The 21,866-nt window shown below is 49.3% G+C and overlaps 1 protein-coding gene across 7 annotated transcripts; it reads right to left on the bottom strand.

The window, feature by feature from the left end:
- Positions 1 to 16,875: 16,875 nt before the first annotated feature.
- Positions 16,876 to 21,528, bottom strand: LOC125537286 (uncharacterized). Of its 7 annotated transcripts, none has more exons than XM_087543806.1 (9): positions 20,904 to 21,528; positions 20,475 to 20,658; positions 19,993 to 20,074; positions 18,952 to 19,875; positions 18,326 to 18,418; positions 17,947 to 18,256; positions 17,739 to 17,852; positions 17,435 to 17,663; positions 16,876 to 17,355 (listed from the first exon to the last, which is right to left on the bottom strand). In XM_087543806.1, exons 1-4 carry the CDS (start codon positions 21,024 to 21,026, stop codon positions 19,776 to 19,778), a joined length of 489 nt encoding a protein of 162 aa, XP_087399932.1. In that variant the 5' UTR covers positions 21,027 to 21,528; the 3' UTR covers positions 16,876 to 17,355; positions 17,435 to 17,663; positions 17,739 to 17,852; positions 17,947 to 18,256; positions 18,326 to 18,418; positions 18,952 to 19,775. The 7 variants fall into 7 exon arrangements, 6 of the variants coding, with proteins under 6 accessions (XP_087399932.1, XP_087399935.1, XP_087399936.1 ...); XM_087543809.1 differs by having other exon boundaries at positions 17,739 to 17,820; XM_087543810.1 differs by having other exon boundaries at positions 17,739 to 17,810.
- Positions 21,529 to 21,866: the final 338 nt, after the last annotated feature.

Below are 21,866 nucleotides of genomic sequence, written 5' to 3'. Positions count from 1 at the left end.
CCGACTTGTGGGGGAATCATAGTCTCCATCATCCTTTCCTCACATGGGACAATGCTCTAATAATGAAGATCATCACACTTTATTTACTTACAACTCAGGAATTACAACTCGATACAACAAAATATGACACTATATGAATGCCTTCGGCGGTGTACCAGGATGTGCAATGAATCAAGAGTGACATGTATGAGAGAATTATGAACGGTGGCTTTGCCACAAATACGGTGTCAACTACATGATCATGCAAAGCAATATGACAATGATGAAGCGTGTCATAATAAACGAAACGATGAATGTTGCATGGAAATATATCTCGGAATGGCTATGGAAATTCCATAATAGGTAGGTATGGTGGCTGTTTTGTGGAAGGTAAATGGTGGGTGTATGGTACCGGCGAAAGTTGCGCGGTACTAGAGAGGCTTGGAAGGGTGAGAGTGCGTATAATCCATGGACTCAACATTAGTCATAAAGAACTCACATACTTATTGCAAAAATATATTAGTTATCGAAACAAAGTACTACGCGCATGCTCCTGGGGGATAGATTGGTAGGAAAACACCATCGCTTGTCCCTGACCGCTACTCGTAAGGAAGAAAATCAATAAATAAATCATACTTCGACTTCATCACATAACGGTTCACCATACTAGCATGCTACGGGAATCATAAACTTTAACACACGTATTTCTCAAATTCACAATTACTCACTAGCATGACTCTAATATCACCATCTTTATATCTCAAAATAATCATAAGGAATTAAACTTCTCATAGTATTCAATGAACTTTATATGAAAGTTTTTATTATACCCCTCTTGGATGCCCATCATAATAGGACTAAATTCATAACCTAAGCAAATTACCATGCAGTTTAGAGACTCTCAAAATGATATAATTGAAGCATGAGAGTTCAACAATTTCTTCAAAATAAAACTATCGCCGTTCTCTAAAAAGATGTAAGTGAAGCACTAGAGCGAAAGGCAAACTACTCCAAAAAGTATAAGCGAAGATCAATGAGTAGTTGAATAATTATGTAACTACGTGAAGACTCTCTCTCATAAATAAAATTTCAGATCTTAAGAGCTTTATTCAAATAGCAAGCAAAACAAAATAAAATGACATTGCAAGGATAGCACATATCATGTGAAGAAGCAAAAACTTAGGCTCAACCAAAACTGACCGATAATTGTTGAAGAAGAAAGGTGGGATGCCAACCGGGGCATCCCCAAGCTTAGATGCTTGAGACTTCTTGAAATATTAATTAGTGATGCCTTGGGAATCCCCAAGCTTGAGATTTTATTTCTCCTTAATTCCTTTCATATCGCGGTTTCCCTAAATCTTAAAAACTTCATCTACACAAAACTCAACAAGAACTCGTGAGATAAGTTAGTATAAATCAATGCATAAACCTTATCATTCTTTACCGTAGAAAATCACTAAAATCATAATTTAACATTGCATACTAAATGCCTCTGCATATTTAATACTCCCATCCTCAAATAGAATCATTAAACAAGCAAACATATGCAAACATAACATCAATCTGTCTAACTAGAATAGTTCGAACAGAATGCAAGAGGAATCATACTTCCCTAACTCCAAAAATTCTGAAAACTTACCACACTATAGATAATTTGGTGTAGCTCATTCTGTAAAAAAATTAAGATTTTATCACGTTCTAACATTTTTAAACAATTTAGACAATGCTAGAAAACTTTTTGTTTTTGAAACAGCAACATATAGACTTGCAAAACAAGCATGGTAAAGGCTATACTTGACCTTTTTATTGAACTAAAAGATTCAAAACATTACTCTATATAACAACAAGCAAATCCTAATAAAAGAGAATGACACTCCAAGCAAAACACATATCATGTGGTGAATAAAAATATAGCCCCAAGTAAAGTTACCGATGAACGAAGACGAAAGAGGGGATGCCATTTGGGGCATGAGGGAGTCCTGGGTTATGGGGTCCTTTGGTGTCCAGGCTGTGTAGCATGGGCTGGACTGATGGGCCGTGAAGATACAAGATAGAAGGCCTTCCCCCGTGTCTGGATGGGACTCTTATTTGTGTGGATGGCAAGCTTGACGTCCGAATGTGTAGTTTCCTTTCTCTGTAAACCGACTCTGTACAACCGTAGGCCCCTTCGGTGTCTATATAAACTGGAGGGGTTAGTCCATGGAGGCGATGACAAATCACATAGGCTAGACATCTAGGGTTTAGCCATTACGATCTTGAGGTAGATCAACTCTTGTAACCCCTATACTCATTGAATACAATGAAGCAGGACGTAGAGTTTTACCTCCATTGAAAGGGCCCGAACCTGGGTAAACATCGTTTCTCCCTTGTTTCCTGTTACCTTCGATCCTCAGACGCACAGTTCGGGACCCCCTAACCGAGATCGTCTGGTTTTGACACCGACATTGGTGCTTTCATTTAGAGTTCCACTGTGTCGTCGATGGTGGGATCGATGGCTCGCCTTGTCATTAATGAAAACATCACCTCGGGAGAAACCCTAGCTCCGGGACAACTCCTCCAGCTCGGCGGTTTCACCATGGGTGCCCATACGGCCTTTAAGCCAAGGGCGGCCCTCAAAATCGCTAAACATCGTCTTCATGTCCGCCTCGAACACCCCGAAAAGATGGATCCAGTAGATATTTCGTCTTTAAACGAACTACTTGATCGCATTGCCGCCCTGGGAGTAGCAGCAGACTACGATTGGAATAGGCTTAAGCCCGATGAGAGGGAAATCAGGTCCCCGCCGATCACCCATATGGTAGCAGTCGTGGAAGAACAGGCCGATGATACTTCTCCCCCCAAGTTGAGAACAAGCTATGTTCGGATTTCCGAGACACACAAGCCAGATACCCATCTTTGGGAAGAGACCTCTTGTCCTTCGAACATAGAACCGGGCGTTGAGCCTGAAGACCACAAAGACGCTCTGGACCATGTACTGGTGACTTCGCAGATTCTTCAAATTCTGGACACAATAATGGGCCAGGATACGGATTTCAGCCCGCCCACCCACCACATACAATATTCTCCAAACAACTGAGGTCCTCCAGATGTATGCGACCTAATGTACGTGCGGCAACAACCTGAGGAAACAGTCCACCACTTTTGGGCCAGGTTCCTCCTGGTTAAAGACAAGATCAAGGACTGCCATGACGACGATGCGATTTCAATATTTTGTTGCAATTGCATGGACGAGGGAATCTTTAGCGCCCTCAATTGCCGCCGCATACCGCACTTTTCAGATTTGGCGCACATCGTCCAGAATTTTAGTGCAATGGAAAGCACCTAGAAGGCACAAACAGCCCGGTGGGATCCTTCGAGCATAAAGCAGCTGTCAGGGTTCTGGAACGACACCTATGGGATACCTCGACGGAATCCCTTCTATGGTTGTGGGGTGTGGGGCTGCGCAAAGAGCGGGTCTAGAAGATCAACTCGGTGGGATTTATACCCAGGTTAGGGCCGTAAGCAATGCGTAAAACCCTAGTCCTGCTTTGTGTGTATTTCGTGTTCTTGAGTTCTTGAACTAGCTGCGGTGCATGCCCAGTCCAAAAAAATCTGAATCCTTCCTCGGTATGCCTTGGGCCTCCTTTTATATGTCAAAGGGGTTGCCACAGTGGCACACAGGAGGTGGAAAGTATGTACAGTGTACAAGTTTATCTCCTGATATCCTAGGACAAACGCCTTTAATGCGCCGCCTATGTGTCCTCTTGCTTTATCAGGGATGGTAAAGAGGCCCATCCCGTCCATCGCTGCCTCGCCTTGCTTCAACGCGCGTCCAAGGTGACCAGGCATGCAGCGCCATGTTGGCTGGCGGGCTACTGAGCTGGTGCGGTGGCAGGGTCTTCATGAAGATCTGCATGCCACCACGCAGTTGCTTGACTGGTTGGCCTAGAAGCAGCATGCTGCCACTCAATTGTGTGCCTAGTTGGTAGGCTGGTCGCCACGTCGGAAACGGGCGCGGTGCAGCGAAGCTTTGGTAAGTGCGGGCCTGGCTTTGGCTCCGTAGACGCCCCCGGCAAGGCCCTTGCCGGGATCTCGTGGGCGTCCCCGGCAAGGGTCTTTTCGAGAGCTTGCGAGCGTCCCCGGCAAGGATCTTGGCGGAGGTCTTCGTCTTCTAGTGATCACCTAGGCCTGCAGGCCTTTGGTTTCCACAAACATCTGCATGCCACCATGCAGGTGCTCCCGAGCCTCAGTCTTGACGTTGTCGACAACGTCATGACTCTTAGGCTCAAGGGTGGCGGTCTTGCTGGTGTTGGGCAAGTTGCCCCGACAAGGATCTTGCCGGGGCCATGTAGGCCATGTCGGCAAGGCTCTTGCCGGGGGAAGCCCATCTTGTCCCTTCGCTCTTTATGCTTCTGGCTTGGGTGCTGCTTCGACCGCCTTGTATCTTTGCTCCTTCTGCCTTGCCGAGCCCGGCTGCATGTGTGGCTACGACTGCCCCTGCACAAGTAAAGGGGTACAGAAGGGCCCCCACTTTTGTACACCGACAGGAGTCCCCGGGCCTGTGCCACACATCAGCGCGGAGCTTTTTTGGGCCAGGCCCCAAATGGTGCGCGGGCACGCGTGGCAGAATTTTTACTACGGTAACTCCTTCGCCAATTGCGCTTCCCCATGACCCACATTGAGAGCGTGACGTGGGGTCGTGCGTGGAATGACCGCATCATGCTTGCGTCACCCCGTGGTGAATAGTAAAGAGGCGGCCCGCGTCTTCCCCATAAAAAAGGGAAAACTGCAGGAGCACTGCTCATTTGCCCTATGCGCCCTTTCCAATCTCGGAACCGCCGTTCCCCTCTTCTTCTCCAAGCACGAACCAAAGCTTTCACCTCCGCTCGCTGCCGCCACCACTGCGCCCCCATTGCTCTCGACCCCTTACCCCTTCTCAGCCTCCATGGCGCCTAAGACAGTCAAGGGCAAGGGAGTGGCCAAGGACGTCGGGGCGAAGGAGGCGCCGGAGAGTGAGTTGGTGGAGATGCGGATGGAATGCGCCCTCTTCACCTTGACGGTCGATGCTCTCACCCTCAAGGAGAAGTTCAGGCCCCTATGGGGGATGGAGACGTCGGGGCACCCTGCCACGCGTATCATCTCTTCTACCTTTGCCAAGGACGGCCCAAATCGGTACCCGTTCTTCGTTGATTACTTCTCCTGCGGGCTCTGCCACCCTTTCTCCGATTTCTTCAACAACATCATGCACACCTTCGGCTTCCATCTTCTGGATTTTACACCAACGCCATGGCGTGCATGGCCTTCTTTGCCCACCTTTGTGAGGGCTTTGCCGGAGTGCATCCCAGCACGACGCTCTTTCGCCACTACTTCACCCCTCGCATCAAGCCAGGGAGCGCCATCTCTGGCTGCGTCACCTGGATCCCGAGGACCCAGAGCAAGGGCACGTACCTAAAGGGTGCCTTGAAGGAGAGGTGGGAAGAGTGGTGGGGCCTGTGGTGCTTGATTGTGAAGGAGGATCAGCAGGAGTTCTGCCGGGTCCGACGAAAGCCATCGGTCCGTAGGAAGGACTAGAACGATGTACGCCGGCAACAAGAAGCTCACGTTCGCCACCACCAGGATCCATCATCTCACCTTAGCGGGGCTCACTCTCGAGATGATCGAGGCCGATTTCATCCGTCGCCGGATTGCTCCGCTGCACAATAAGGGGAGGGGGGCCTGGGTCTTCAGGAACGCGGCTGACATCATGAGGCTCCGCCCCAGTCTGGACCACAACTTCATAGTGCTGCAGCACACCCACCTCTGCTAGAGGCTTTTTCAGCTCAAGGTCGACGAGGGCGGCAGGGCCGAGAGGACCGGCAAGGCCGAGAAGACTGGCAAGGCCAGCAGGTCTCTGTTTGGGTTGCCGGCGGAGGTGGTCCCGCTGAGCAACAACTCTTGGCAGACCACCATCATCGCAATGATGTCGGTCTTCAACTCTCACGGCCTCGACCCAACTTGGGACGAGCCAGACCAGAGCTAGTGCAGGAATTCTTCGACAACTTGTCGGAGAGGTATGTTCGCGACGAGCCGCAGCTCATCCGCGACACCATCGTGGAGGAGCTAGCGTACATTGCCGCCCGGGCAGAGGAGGCAGCGCTTGCCGAGGAGGCCGGCAGCCTCGGCACCATGGAGGACGAGGCCGATGTGGCCGCAAAGGAGAAGAAGTTTGTCGTGTGGACGTGAGCTGCCAGGGGATCCAACGACACCGGCACTGGGCCCCCCATGTCGAAGACGTGGTCGAGGAGTCGGCCGAAGAGAAGACCGAGGCTGAGGACCCCCTGACCCTGGAGAGAAAACGCGTCCTGCGGCGGGCTAGCTGCGGCGAGCCGGTCCGGCCTGGCAGGACCACGTAGCGGCAACAGGCCCAGGCGCAGCCCGCGCGTGAGACGAGGGAGCGGCAGCAAAGAAGGCCGCGCCCGCCACTCCTTCCTCAACCAAGCGGCGCAAGACGCCCTTACCTTCCCCTCCCCCCACGAACGCCACCCCAGAGGCCGACTTCAAACTTGGTTCCTTCAACCCGAAGAGGAAGAGGAGGAAAGCAGAGGAGGACAATTAAGCGTTTCGCCCTTCATCATTTCTGATCCTCAGCCTGCGCCATCTTTGCTGACTTGATCTTGTCTTTGCAGCGACACGGAGACGGTTTCCTAGAGAGCGGCGAAGAGGGCCAGGGCTTCAACGGGCGACAAGCCCCCGACGAGCAACCCGCGTACACCGGAGCTCGTGCTGATCATCCCAGACAACAGCCGTCGGCACAGCCCTTGCTTCAGCTCCCAGCATGAGTTCATTACTCACTCCCCATCGACAGGCGTTGGGGCGTGAATCCTTGGTTCTAACCTTGCCGGGTTTGCAGGAGAAGAGCGGCAACAGGAGGAGCCACTGAGGGCCACCCCCAACACGCCGCCCCCATCAACCATGCCGCCCAGAGGGGCGTCCTAGGCAAGGGCACCTTCTGCCGAGCCCACGCACATGGAGGAGGAGGAGAAGGCAAGCATGGGTGCCGGTGGCTCCATCCTGGCCATGAACGTTGGCTAGGAGGGAAACACTTCTTATCAGCCCGGCACGAGTAAGTGGCTCGCCTCCTGTCTCTGCTTTCTTCCTGTTCTTTGTTCTGAATTTTGATTTCGGCCTTGCTTTGTCCTCCCTTCTGGTTTCCAGACCCTTCCTCGATGAACCAGGAGGATATCGACAGCATCATCGAGGGGGTCGCCAAGGACACCAAAGCCGAGGCCGGCAAGATCGCGCCTGACGAAGCCGCCAAGTCTGCTGCTGAGGAGGCCGGCAAGGGGCCTGCCAGGGAGGCCGGCAAGGGTGCCGCCGAGGAGGCTGGCAAGGCCACTGCCGAGGAGGCCACCAAGGAGCCTGCCGGGGAGGGGATGGCCAACGACCAACCTTCCTCCCCTTCAGCCCCTGCCTCGGGCAAATACTTGAAGGTGGGTGATGACTTGTTCCTCCGCCTTCCCGGGATGGCGAGCGCCAGTGCACCAGCCGAAGGGGAGGTGTTTGATGATTAGGCGCTCGCCACCGTCGAGCTCCAGGTTATCGATGAACCGAGCGCCGGCGGCGGCGGTTTCGAAGAGGAGCAGCTTGTCAGGGCCATGAGCGCCAACTTCCAGAAGCTCCAGGCGCTCCACCGTGCCAGCCAAGACAAGGTGAAATCCAAGATGGCGGCGGTGGACAAGGCGGAAGCAAATTTTGAGGAGAGCATTGCTCAGTTGTAGGTCTGGTTTGGCGAGGCCAGGGAAGAGCTGAGGGCTGCCCAAGGTGAGCTGGATGAGCGAAAGCGAGAGCTCATCCTGAAGCAAGCCGAGGTCAAGAAGGCCTAGGAGGCGGCGAAGGAGAAAGCCGCCAAGGACGAAGCCCCCTAGGTGAAGCAGCAAGCTCTGCTGAACACTCAGCAGGAAGACCTCGTCGCCCACGAGCAGGCGCTTGCCGCCATGCTCCGTAGCAAGGACGAGGAGATCGAGAAGATCATCACGTAGCGGACCCAGGAGCTGGAGCTGGGGCACAAGGAGGCACTCGATACTCTGGCCTTGGACCACACCGGCAAGGTGGAGAAGCTGGAGCTAGAGCAGGAGGAGCTGAAGAAGAAAGTGTCAAGGCTGACGGAGGAGATGTACGCGGCCAACTGCTCTCTGGTGGATTCGCAGGTCACCGTCTCTGACCAGATCAAGCTGCTCTCCGAGGCCAACAGCTCCATTAACGATCTGAAGCTGCAACTGGGCGCTTTGGAGGGGAAGTTTTCAGAGGTCATGGCCCGGGAGGAGACCGTGATCAAGGTCCTGGAGACTGAGAAGCAACTACGGAGCGATGATGCTGCCGCCCATAAAGAATATGTGGGTAGCATAAATCTCTGGATCAGCTGTCTCGCTGATGTTGCCAAGAGGCTCACTGCGCAGCTAGCCGTCATGGGCATGCCGGATGTCAGGTACTCCCAGGAGCCGAACATGAGCCCTAACGCCAGGTTGATCTTGTTCTTCGAGGGCGTCCTCGACACTCTGGAACTACTCCGCTCCAATCGAGCGACCTATCTGGCCAATGAGTCCCGGAGGCTTTGCAGGGGTGCGCTGACCAAGGTGCCCACAAAGGTGGCGTTCTTGAACCCCCAACGTCGACTTCGCCGACATGCCGGAGAGCTTGCCGGAGGGCACGCACCACATGGCGCTCGAAGAGCGCATCGAGCCCATCATCAGCTGCGTCGACGAAGTCCCGACGGTGGAGGGCCAGCGATTGGTCTAGTCACCTCATTTCTCCTTGCCTTTGTGAGTTCATGCCCAAGACAATTTTTATCTTAAGTTAGAACCGCGGCAATCATTGATGTAATATAACTCTGCAGTACTTTGAAATGAAGCATGCTATCTTCCTATTTGATCTTTTTTGTGTGTGCACACCCTACGCCTAGTTGGACAGGTTTGCCGACGCGTATACCCATGTTGTGGCGCTTTGAGGAACGGATCCTTAGCAGCCTGCCGGCGGGCGCTTGCTGCCGGGCAAATCACCATGCCGTTCTCAGCGCAGTCGCCTGATTTGTTGAGCGGACTCGAAACGGAACAGGGGCGTTGCCAATAGCGGAAGGGTTCCCTTGCGTGCAGGTTTTCCATACAAGGAGCAAGATCTTTCAAGGAAGATAACCCTATAAAAAAGGAAAATTGCTCAAAGTTTTGTGTGACCTAACTTTTCCGTTGCAACGCAGATGGTTATTGTGGCTGCGGACGGTACCAGAGTGTAGCTGATCGATGTCGCCTTCTTCTCTCGAGCCATCGCGACGGAGGACTCGATGGGTTGGCTTCAAAACCAGATTTTCACAGCCTTAGCGCCCCAACCTAGCACACCAAAGATGGCGGGGTTCTGGAACGACACCTATGGGATCCCTTGACGGTATCCCTTCTACGTTCGCGGGGCGTGGGGCTGCGCAAAGAGCGGGTCTAGAAGATCAACTCGATGGGATTTTTACCCAGGTTCGGGCCGCAAGCGATGCGTAAAACCCTAGTCCTGCTTTGTGTGTATTTAGTGTTGTTGAGTTCTTGAACTAGCTGGGGTGCATGCCTAGTCCAAAAAAATCCGAATCCTTCCTCAATACACCTTGGGCCTCCTTTTATATGTCAAAGGGGTTGCCATAGTGGCACACAGGAGGTGGAAAGTATGTACAGTGTACAAGTTTATCTCTTGACATCCTAGGACAAACGCCTTTAATGCGCCGCCTATGTGTCCTCTTGCTTTATCGGGGATGGTAAAGAGGCCCGTCCCGTCCATCACCGCCTCGCCTTGCTTCGACGCGCGTCCCAAGTGACAAGGCATGCAGCGCCACGCTGGCTGGTGGGCTACTGAGCTGGTGCGGTGGTAGGGTATTCACGAAGATCTACATGCCACCACACAGGTGCTTGGCTAGTTGGCCGAGAAGCTGCATGCTTCCACGCAAGTGTGTGCCTAGTTGGTAGGCTGGTCACCACGTCGAAACGGGCGCGGGGCATCGAAGCATTGGTAAGTGCGGGCCTGACTTTGGCTCTATAGACGCCCCCGGTAAGGCCCTTGCCAGGATCTCATGGGCGTCCCCGGCAAGGGTCTTGCTGGGGGCTTGGGAGCATCCTCGGCAAGGATCTTGCCGGGGGTCTTCGTCTTCTGGTGCTCACCTAGGCCTGCAGGCCTTTGGTTTCCACAAAGATCTGCATGCCACCATGCAGGCGCTCCCGAGTCTCGGTCTTGACGTTGTCGACAGCGTCATGACTCTCAGGCTCAAGGGTGGCAGTCTTCCTGGTGTTGGGAAAATTGCCCCGGCAAGGCTCTTACCAGGGCCATGTAGGCCGTCTCGGCAAGGCTCTTGCCGGGGGAAGCCCATCTTGTCCCTTCGCTCTTTATGCTTATGGCTTGGGTGCTGCCTCCGCAGCCTTGAATCTTTGCTCCCTCTGCCCTGCCGAGCCCAACCGCAGGTGTGGCTACGACTGCCCATGCACAAGTAACGGGGTACAGAAGGGCCCCTACTTTGTACACCGACAACAGCACACCGGACGGACAAAAAGGATGCACCCCTATGGGGCACCCGATCATCATCCCACAGACAAAAAAGTGAAGCCCTTTATGGGACACAGAACGGTCCTCGATGACCTGCTCGATAAACCTTGCCAGATACACACAGCGCCGAATACCGAACCAACACATAGCCTTCGGGCATGTTGGGTACTCCATTAGGTGGCTAAGAGCAGTGAGGCTATCCTCACCTACATTCCTCAAGAGAGGCACTCTTCGGAAAACGCCGATCTCAAGGTTTTTACGGTCTTCGAGACCTTTTCTTCCAACAACCGGCGCAAGATGGCGTTGCACGACCTTGCCGAAGTCAACCAGGTAGCAGCAGTAAATCCTTGGAACGACATGGCGATAACCTTCACTGCCGATGACGAGCCAAGGGCCAGATCTATCTGAGCACCAGCCGTTTTGGTCTTAAACCCAATAGTAGATGGCTTTCGGCTCACAAAAGTGCTCATGGATGGTGGCAGCGGCTTAAACCTCATCTACGAAGACACACTCCAAAAAATACAGGTGGACAAAAGTCGCATTGAGCAAAGCGGCACCACTTTCCAAGGCATCATCCCCAGTCGAGAAGCAATAAGCTCGGGGAGGATCAAAATTGACGTCGTATTCGGCACGCCGGAAAATTATAGGTCCGAAGAGTTGCTCTTCCATGTGGTACCTTTCCACAGCGGATTTCATGCCCTGTTAGGGCGAGAAGCATTCATCCACTTTCAAGCTATACCCCATTACGGGTACATGAAGCTCAAAATGCCAGGGCCCAATGGAGTTAACACTATCACCAGTGATTCGGATATAGCACTGCGCGCCGAAAACAAAACCACGTCACTAGCCCTCGAGGCGCTACCCGAGGCCCTGGCGGTCGAGGAACTGACTACTCTGCGCTCTACAGTGGATAAGGACGATGTAATCCTCGACAAGAGGCCCAAATCCACTTCCTTTAAACCAGCAGAAAAAATAGTCAAATTTCAAGTTCACCCACGGGATCCTAATAAAAATGCAGCCATTGGAGCACAACTGGATTCAATGATTGACACCGCCTTAAGAGCATTTTTGCGTGAAAATTGGGACATCTTTGCCTAGAATCCTTCGGATATGCCAGGAATCCAACGTAGACTGGCCGAACACAGCCTCAATACAATTAAGGGCTTTAAACCTGTGAAGCAAACACTGTGACGCTTTTTAGAACCCAAGCGACAAGCCACGGGGGCAGAGCTAGCCAAACTACTTGAAGACAGATTCATTAGAAAAATCAAACACCCAGACTGGCTAGCAAACCTGGTCATGGTGCCAAAGAAGGATAAGTCCTGGCGTCTCTGTGTCAATTTCAAAGACCTAAACAAGGCTTGCCCTAAGGACCCCTTCCCACTGCCCCGCATTGACCAAATCATTGATGCAACCGCAGGGCACGACTCACTGTGCTTCCTTGACGCATACCCCGGATACCATCAAATTAAGATGAAGGAACCCGATCAGGCCGCGATGCCATTCATCACTCCGTATGGGCCCGTTTTGCTTTAACACTATGTCTTTCGGGCTCAAAAATGCCGACGCCACCTACCAATGCATGATCTAAACATGCCTGGAAAAACAAATTGGCAAGACGGTGGAGAAATATGTAGATCATGTAGTCATCAAAACCAAACATGTCGAATCATTGGTGGACGACTTGCACCTCACATTCGACAACCTCCGAACACATGACATATGGCTCAACCCAGAAAAATGTTTTTTCGACGTCCCGGGTGAAAAACTGCTCGGGTTTATTGTTTCCAATAGAGGAATCGACGCAAATCCGGCCAAAATCCAAGCCTTTTCGCAATTGGCGACACCAACAGACCTAAAGCAGGTCCAAAAACTAGCTGGGTGCGTGGCAGCCCTGAGCCGCTTTATCTCCAGACTGGGAGAAAAGGCACTTCCACTTTATCGCCTGCTCTGACGTACCGATCACTTCGAGTGGACGGATGCGGCGACCGCCGGGTTGGAAGAAATAAAAACTTTGTTAGCAAACAACCCAATCCTGGCCACACCAAACGTCGATGAACCCATGCTTCCATACATATCAGCAACTCACCAAGTAGTGAGCGTTGTGCTATTTGTCAAACGAGAGGAAGAGGGACACAAATTCCCACTCCAAAAACCAGTATATTACGTATCGGAGGTCCTTACACCATGCAAATCCCGATACCCGCATTATCAAAAGATAGCATATGCGGTCTTCATGGCATCTCGAAAACTGCAACACTACTTTCAAGAGTGCTCGATCACGGTGGCATCTGAAGTACCACTCAATGATATGATAAACAACCGAGACACCACCGGCCGCATTGCCAAATGGGCTATAGAGCTCTTACCATTCGAAATAACATACAAGCCACACCGAGCTATTAAATCTGAGGTGTTGGCTGACTTCGTCGCCGAATGGACAGAAGCCGAACTCCCTAAAGAGTACAACACATACTCCAACTGGGTGATGTACTTGACGGCTCTAAAATGTTAGCCGGACTGGGGCTGGTGTCATCCTAATATCCCCTACAGGGGCCCCAGTCCATTATGTATTACAAATCATGTATACGGATTCCAATAATGCAACCGAATATGAAGTGCAATTGCATGGACTCCGGATGGCCGTTTCTATGGGCATACAACACCTTGAAGTGCGTGGGGATTCGAACCTCTCTATATCCCAAATAAATGGAGAATTCGACGCAAAGGATCCAAAGATGGCAGCCTACTGCCAAGCCATACTTAGAATATCCGCTCGATTTGAGGGGCTTCAGTTTCATCATGTGGCTCGATGTAGTAATCAGGAAGCGGACATCCTTGCTCGTCTGGGAGCTAAATGCGATCCCGTCCAGCCTAACACCTTTTTGGATAGGCTTTTTAAACCATCTGTAGTATGGCAGGACGAGAGCGGAAATAACAGTCCGGTGCTGATCATACCCCCGGATGTCGAACATGATTCAGATACCATCGGGGGCTCGAGCACCGAGCCAACACCTTCCGCTCAAGTAATCATGGCAATTATTGCTCCATGGACCGAACCCTTATTGGCCTACCTTAATAGGCAGGAGCTCCCTACTGATCAGAATGAGGCCCGTCGCATAGTCCGACGCTCTAAGGCCTATAAAGTCCACGAGGGAGAGCTCTACAAGAAAAGCACCACCAAAGTCCTTCAAAGATGTATCTCCGAAGAGGAGGGGCGACAGCTCTTGGCCGAAATACATGCTGGCCTCGGTGGCCATCACGCCGCAGCCCGGGCCCTAGTAAGTAAAGCCTTTCGTAAAGGCTTCTTCTGGCCCACAGCCCGAGCGGACGCACAGACCCTTGTACAACGCTGTTTCGGATGCCAGCCTTTTGGCAATCAAAGTCATTTGCCGCCCACTGCCCTCAAAACAATCCACATTACCTAGCCTTTCGCGGTCTGGGGGCTAGACATGGTCGGACCCCTTAAAGGGGGAAGCCATAATAAAAAAGTATCCGCTGGTTATGGTGGATAAATTCACCAAGTAGATATAGGCCAAACCAGTAAAAATGGCCGAAGCCGGACCGGGATCGATTTTATATCCGGTGTTGTACACCATTATGGCGTCCCGCACAACATCATTACTGGCAATGGTTCTAACTTTATAGCCGATGAGGTGAAAATTTGGTGTGCTAATCTGGGCATTAAGCTCGACTACGCCTCCGTTTATCAACCTCAAACAAACGGTCAGGTCGAATGTGCTAATGGCCTGATAATGAGCGGCATCAAACCCAGACTAGTGCGCTCCCTATGGGAATCAGATAAGCACTGGGTTGAGGAACTCAATTCCGTACTCTGGGGGCTGCGGACCACGCCCAATCGCACGACTGGCTACACACCCTTCTTTATGGTGTACGGCGCAGAGGCTATCTTCCCTTGCGACAGTATTCTTGACTCACCTCGAGTGTGCATGTATGAAGAGAGAGAAGCCGAGCTCGATCGGCAGGACGATCTAGATGGCATGGAGGAGTGTGCTGTTGTGAAGGCACGTGCGACATTTTATCAACAACATGCTCGGAGGTATCAAAGCAGAGAAGTGCGGGCAAAGACTTATAATGTCGGTGAGCTCGTTCTACGCCTACCAGAGAAGAAAAAGGACATTCTCAAACCCAAATGGGAGGGTCCCTTCATTATATATGAAGTTCTCACTAGAGGAGCCTATCGCCTTCGCAATGCATTGGATAATCGCTTAGAGCCGAACCATGGAACGCTGCTCGGCTCCGAAGATTCTATGCCTAAGTCCGGACATATACCTTTGTTCGTTCCTTTTTCTTATTTTCAATTTTTTTTCTTTTTCTCATTTTTATACAATTTCTAACATGTGTGCGGGTAAGCCGCACACTTCAGGGTATACATCCTTAAATGTACACACCCCACCACAACTGGGGCTTCTCTCAATAGAAGCTTATTATTATTTTGAGCATATAGCTCACCATATATATGTGTTGTCTGCTCATATACATCCTTTCTTCGCCATTATATGCACCTCTATGCTTAAGTTTTTGCCAAGCTGGGGTGCCTGGCTCCTGTGCTTATGCCCTACATTCCCGCTTGTTCGGCTAGGGCATTGTAAGTGCATCTAGTGCCACCACTAGTTGGTTTTGGAGTATTGATGACAAACTTAGTTGAGGGACTAATGTGTTTGTAAGAATTGCAGGATAACATAGGTAGTAGTCCCATATTGATTCGGTTTACCTACCAGAGATGACCCCTAAAAATGGGTGAGGACATTGAAGACAATGATGGTTCGTGAAGACATTCACGATGAAGATTATGACATGAGAAGACTTTCATATGAAGACTATGGAGTGCGAAGACATAGCTGTTTCGTAATTTCCTTTTCTTCTTTGTTGAGTCATAGGAACCACCGTACTGTTAAGTGGGGTTCATGTGAACAAAGTCAGAGTGACTGACGTGATGCTCAACCAAATCCTATGTCTTCGAGCGAAGACAATGAGAGAAAATCTTATCCTGTGCTGGATGAGTGAGCTTTACTTGTAGCCCAAGTCAAACCGTCACGTGTGTTTGAAATCCGACCGTTGGACACGTGGCGGTTCCTTAGTGACCCAGGGTCATTTCGGACAGATAAGGTCGGGTTGCCTCCTGGCTATAAATAGCCCACCCCCTACACCATAAATTGGTGGCTGCTCAGAGTTAGTGCACGGCTTTTGTTTTTTGAGAGCAACCCACCTTCGAAGCATTTGAGAGAGAGATCCTTACAAGGACAAAGCCCTAAACACCCAGAGCCAAAGAGTGTTAGGCATCACTAAAGTCTTTCTGTCTGTGTGACCTAAAGACTTGTTACACTTGAGGACTATGAATCCCCAGCCGGTTAGGCGTCACGTTCTGAGCATCCAAAAGTCATTGTGGATCGCCAGTGAACGAAATCTATGAAGGTTTGGAAGTATACCTTCAAGACTTACCAGAGTGATTGGGCGAGGACTGGGTGTCCTTAGCTCAAGGGGACTAAGGTGAAGACGTGGTCTTATGAGTTAAATCTCAGCCTCCCTAACCAGACGTATAGTTGTCACAACAACTGGAACTGGTCTACCAAATCCTTGTCTTCACCAAGCAACTGGTTCTATATTTAACTTCCCTTTACTTTACATTTGGTCTTCGTGAAGTCATTGCTTGCCTGTATGATCTGATTGACTTCACTAAGTGAAGACTGTTTACTGTTTGATTTCATACTATCTTCCATCCCGATCCATACTACCTATCTGCAGATAGTCTTCGTGCTTTCACTTCATTGCATACTTGAGTATGGCTTGTCTAGTGTAGTCTACCTTCCGCTGCATATCAATAGGTTCATTTCTATTCTTTGTCTTCAAAGACCTCGTGGTTTGAAGACTTTTAAAAAAATCGCATATTCACCCCCCTCTAGTCGATAACTAGCACTTTCAGGCATAAAGGGAGCACCTCTGCGATTGTTACAACCGGGTCATCCGGACATGTACCTCAGACGGGGTGAAGCTGAAAGCTAGCGTTCTTAAGAGAATAATTGGTCGGCGAACAAATGACGAACTGCCTTTGTTGAAGTATAAAACTCCCAAAGAATAAAGCCTCCTGTGATTTTTCCTTTTTAGCATCACAGCTTAGGCATGCATAAATAACACATGATGGCCCAGGGAGAAGAACCCTTAACGGAATTATTCTCTCTGGAAGATGTTTCTTACGTTAAAAAATAATATAACATAACTCCTCGAATACAGTTTGTCTGTGGAAGCACCATGACCGGATTGCCTGGTTTCCGAACATACTTGGTATTTACCACAGGCATAGTATTCAGAAACACTCCAAACCTTGGGTTTTGGAGGTTGAAGCAGAAGGTCTTCGATGCCAATGTTTCCAAGTTCGGTCGAAGATAAGTTTGGTGATAAAGTGCATTGTTACATGGAATCAAATGCCTACTCTTTATCTATACCATCTATAAGGCTGTCTAGTTTATAGTCATGTTGGGAAAATTTGGCGGCTGTCTTTACTTGGTCGTAAACCAAGCTAACCGGAATTTCTTGTCCGTCTGATCCCCAAGGTCCGACCCGGGCCATATGATTCGGATCAAGTCCGATATACCACATTTTCACCATGGCCTAGGATTCTCGTGCAGCTTCTCAACATGCTGATGCCTTCCATAGTTCAAAGCGGCGTCACGCTCCCTTAAATTCACAAGCTCCTCCATAATTTCTGGAGAAGAATCAGATTGCCACAAAGCCTTAGCCAAGTTCCTCATGGCTTTCCAAGCGCGCTCGTGCACTTGGGATAGCTCTTGCAGCAAGTCGCCTTGAAATCCGGACACTTCTCCTTCAGGCCGCCTGGTTAACAAACATACATGAACAATTTTGTAAAACTTTCCATCAAGGGACCATATGAAAGTCAGGATAAAGGACATACTAAATATGCCGCGTTATTAGTTTCTTGTTCTCCTTCAAGGCATCTGATAGTTGGGCTCGTATGTCCTTTAGCTCTTTGGCTTGCTTGATGTTTGCATCTTGTAATTTGTTCTTCTCATCAATAGTCGGTGTTAATATACATTGACCAGCAGCACCTTGCCCTTCGGCATGTTGCTTGTCCGCCTGAGCAGCCTTTAGCCTCTCCTCCAACTGTTCTGTCGATCTTGCCGCTGAAAATAAAACAATGCATATTTAAAAATCATTGTTGGAGCAGAACCGTATTTTCCGGACACTATTGTGCTTACCATCAGGTGCCTTCTTGGAATTCTTCAAATTTTCCAATTCGGCGGTAACAACAGTTAGCTTGGTCCGACATTCTTCAAGCTCCTTCGACAATGTGTTATTTTTCTCCGTGAGTACTTGATGATATAACGACCCTTAAATCAGTTGGGCTAACTGCTTCAAGTCTCGGGGGCTACTAGCAATCGACCACGCAAGTGTGTCAAAATTTACCTATATTTCGTTAAGAACAGTTGTATAACTCCGGCAAGGCCGTCTTGAGCGGCTCGGACATAAGCATCCGTCGAAATCAGTGTGGTGAATTATTGTTCGGACAATGCCGGAGCACGCATAGCTTCCTTCAAGCGATGGCGATTCATCACGCTCTCCACTTCGGAATTCGTGACCGACACGTCATCTAAATCCTCTTGAGGAGTCGAAACTAGCACGACATTTGCTTGCGTCCTAACTGGCGAGTTCGGCACCGAATTAGTGGGCATTTGGCTAATTGGGCGTTTTTCCCACCGTTTGCCGCGTACTCCTCCTAAAAATAAAAAGGGGGAGACTCTTAATAATCCAGACTCATGCCTAGGCATGCATTAAGTACACATACCTCTTGGAAGACTGTGAAGTCTCCATGGTACTCCGATGGGTAAAGGCGAGGGTAGTCGATAACGATGGTCACCTCCGAACCGTCAAGCCTCGCCTAATAGAATACCCCATCGTCAAATTATATATATATATATATATATATATATATATATATATATATATATATATATACTTGCAAAAATGCCCGTGCGTTGCAATGGGAGAACAGGTGTCCTGGATCCTTCGGGAAAAAAACAACACATCCAAGTTGATAAATATCAAACTGGAAAATTGTTACAATGCCAAGCCAAATTCTGTCATGCTTCTATGCTAGCAAAAGTTTGGGCTGTGTAAAGCAACTCTTTGCAGCATAACCCAAACAAACACAAAATATGATTGGTAGCTAAATCTATCAATGAATTCAGCTGCATATCTTTGAGTCCTTTATTAATATTGTGGCATTGTTCTTAGATAGATTGCCATGTCCCTTCTTGAACTGAAACACCATCAAGCAAAAGACAGGACATCGACAATCTCCATTTATATATAAAAAAAGAATAGTACTAAACTAAAACAGATAGTACAAATGAAAGGTTTTCCAACTATTAAATACCGAGAAAGAAATTAGTATAAGATGAGGTTGCAAACCTGGATGGATGATGAATGCCTATTGCTTATCCATTGACATGTGTGTTGTCATCTGCCAACTTCACCTACCAATATTAGATGCATCAATATTGTATTAGGCTAAGAGCAGTGGGCATGTCCATTAGCGGTAACAAACCAAATAATCTGTCTTGTTTCATAGAGACCCATGTAAAGTGTTGAGACATACCAGATTCCTAAATCAGGATTGCTGAAACCGCACCATATTGTACATGTACAACGTCAAATCCAGACAAGATATTACAGTAAAGAAAGGAAAATACATGTAGAAATGATAACTGAATTTACAAACGCTATAGTTGATCCCAATAGCATACTTGTGCCCCCTAGCCTGCCATCAAAATGAGCTAATTTGGCCCGCAGTTGTTGAATTTCTTGCGCCGTCAAAGTCCTACTCTTTTACATTACTTTACCTTGTTCCACCAACTCGAAATTCCAGTTCTGCATGCTATAATTTACATGCACATTCTTGCGAAATACAAACCAATGATAATCAAAGTTTCCATTCCGCAACCGATTTACTGGGATACTTGAGAGTCTGGTCCAGCAAAAGAGACCGTGTGTCGTGGTGTGTACCTTGCATGTGTAAGTTCTTGTTATCTATTTGATCTCTCCCTAGTAATCTCATTGATGAATGATGCAGCCTTTGTAGAGGGTTCTTTCCTAACAGCAAGGAGATTCTCAATTTCAGCACAAAGATGCACAACCTCATCTCTCAAAGGCTCATTTGATCTAAGGTCAGCTTCAACCTTCCTTCTCTTGTCAACAAGCTCGCTGATATAGTGATATAAGCTCCATTCTTGTCATTAATCGTTGCAATGATCATGTTCAGGTGATGGAGTTCCTCCTTTATTTCTTGGTAACTCCATTCGTTCCTCGGCTAGAGCATGACGATCAGCCATAAGCCTGCAGAATTCAACCTCGTGCAACTTAATTTCTTCCTATAGAAGAGCCGGGTGAGAGGGAGGTAGACTTGGTACTTGGCAAACTGTTCGGGTTAGATTTACCAAACTTTCCTCTTACCTAGTGTTGCCACTCAAATGGAAAAAACAGCAGTAAAGGAGTGCACACCCGTCCTTGGTACTAGGCAATAACTTTATCTTCTCTGCAAGAGTTAGCATGTTTCACTACCTCGCTTCAATGCAAATAAAGGAACTATAACAACCTGCAATGAACTTTCAAATAGTACATGAGGTTATTACTGCTGAAACATAATCATAATAACATTTGCACTGACATGGAAGTTATAGGAGCATATGCTGAATTTGTGGTCCCTGAGATGCTAGCACTAGGTATATGCATTATATTGCAGTAAAAAGAGAGAGGGAAATAGTGGATCTGCAGCCAGCTCTTACAGGCGCTATACTATATAAATTATCCAAAGAAGACCAAACTTAAGTGGGTGTCAAATATTAGATATTGTTCACTTAAACACTCAAAGAAGAATGATTAATGTACTGGAATAATAGAGGGATTTGGACACATCTAGCAGAACATATCTCTACCTAATATTAGGGGAGTGACCTGGACTTTCAGCCTGATTTGGAAGCGGACATTGGTGGGGGAAGAGGAAGTGGCGGCTTGCTCACATGGATTAGGATTTAGGAGCCAAATAATTTCCGATTTGGTGAGGACATCGTAGACGAATGAGTTGCCGCGAAGCCTGTTGTCCTTGTTATCTTGAAGCTCCTGCACCACAAAAGAAATTTCAGTGCATTGATGTACTAATCTAGACCAAAACAAATCAAGGAAACTATGATAATCATGCTAGACTAATCCTAATCTTTCTCTGCCAGCAGCAGCAACTTCCTCTGCCTGCAACAGCTCACTAAAGTTCCTTGGTTTGCTCAGCCAAGAACAGGGACAATGGCATGGCCGAGCAGAACACCAGCGAGTCCCTGTCATTCCTGACACATGCAGGTCAAAAGCCTTACTGCTTCGCTGTGCAAACCTCCATTGGAGTCTATGGTCGCCCAAGTGATGCCATCCTTGACGGGAATTTCGTCGAACATCCTGTGGGCGGCCACCGTAGCTCGTCTAGGAGAGCACCAGTCCATTGGCTAGCAAGTAGGGGAAGGCTAGATGTGGCGCATCCAGCGGTGATGTCGGCGTCCTAGTAGCATCGATAGAAGCCCTGGAGAGGGAGATGTAGACGTCCTTGTCGGTACCCACACGAAGCACGTCCACGAGGCGAAGAACGTCGGCGGCGCCCGCCCATAGGACGCTGCTGCGCCCGTCCACAATTCATCGCAGCTATCCTGCTTGTTGTGGTTGAGGTCGTCCGCGGTATCAAGAAACATGGCTGGCGGCGGCGGTCAGATCGACCCAGCTCGGGCCGACCCGCCTCGAATGCCACCACCATGGGGCGCATCGACCTTGAGCGAGCTCCGCGCCGCACTCGCCATAGGTGCTACCATGATCTTGGCAGATCAGCTGGTTCACACACCTCTGGATTGAAGAGGTTGCACACACCTCTTTATTGCGATCGCCATGACTTCAACTATTGAGAGTTCGGAGTGGGCCAGCAGCCTGACTTTGCTGACCAACCTCTGTATCTCCGCATTATTCTCTTCTTTGGGACATCGGGGATGCCAGTTGAGGCGCTTCTTTAAGGGAGCGCTGGAAAATTCAGGGAGACCGCGCCTGACTGGATTCGGTAGCAGAACATCATCCATATATAACCATTCTAAAGACCACTCCGGGTACGCGTCTTTAGGACTTCCGATAGGGTATCCAGATCCGGCAATACGCCATACTTCGGCACCACCCACTTCAAATATGGAACCCCCTTTGTGGCGGAGAACGAGGCAGAAGAATTTCCTCCATAATCCAAAATGGGCCTCCTTGCCTAGGAATAACTCGCAGAGGGCAACAATGCCTGAGATGTGCAGAATTGA

Source organism: Triticum urartu, chromosome 2A, assembly GCF_056163025.1.
Source record: "Triticum urartu cultivar PI428250 chromosome 2A, HENAU_Tu73, whole genome shotgun sequence".
Taxonomy (NCBI): Eukaryota; Viridiplantae; Streptophyta; class Magnoliopsida; order Poales; family Poaceae; genus Triticum; species Triticum urartu.
Note: the sequence above shows the minus strand (reverse complement) of the source record. Positions and strands in the feature narration are given on the sequence as shown.

Excerpts from the sequence above, each read along its gene's own strand:
- LOC125537286 (XM_087543805.1), bottom strand. The coding sequence starts at position 21,026 with ATGGACTGGTGCTCTCCTAGACGAGCTACGGTGGCCGCCCACAGGATG. Across the intron at positions 20,075-20,474 it reads GGTCACTCCCCTAATATTAG|AGAAGATAAAGTTATTGCCT; the intron begins GTAGAGATATGT and ends TAACTCTTGCAG. Across the intron at positions 19,876-19,992 it reads CATTTGAGTGGCAACACTAG|GCTTATGGCTGATCGTCATG; the intron begins GTAAGAGGAAAG and ends TGAATTCTGCAG.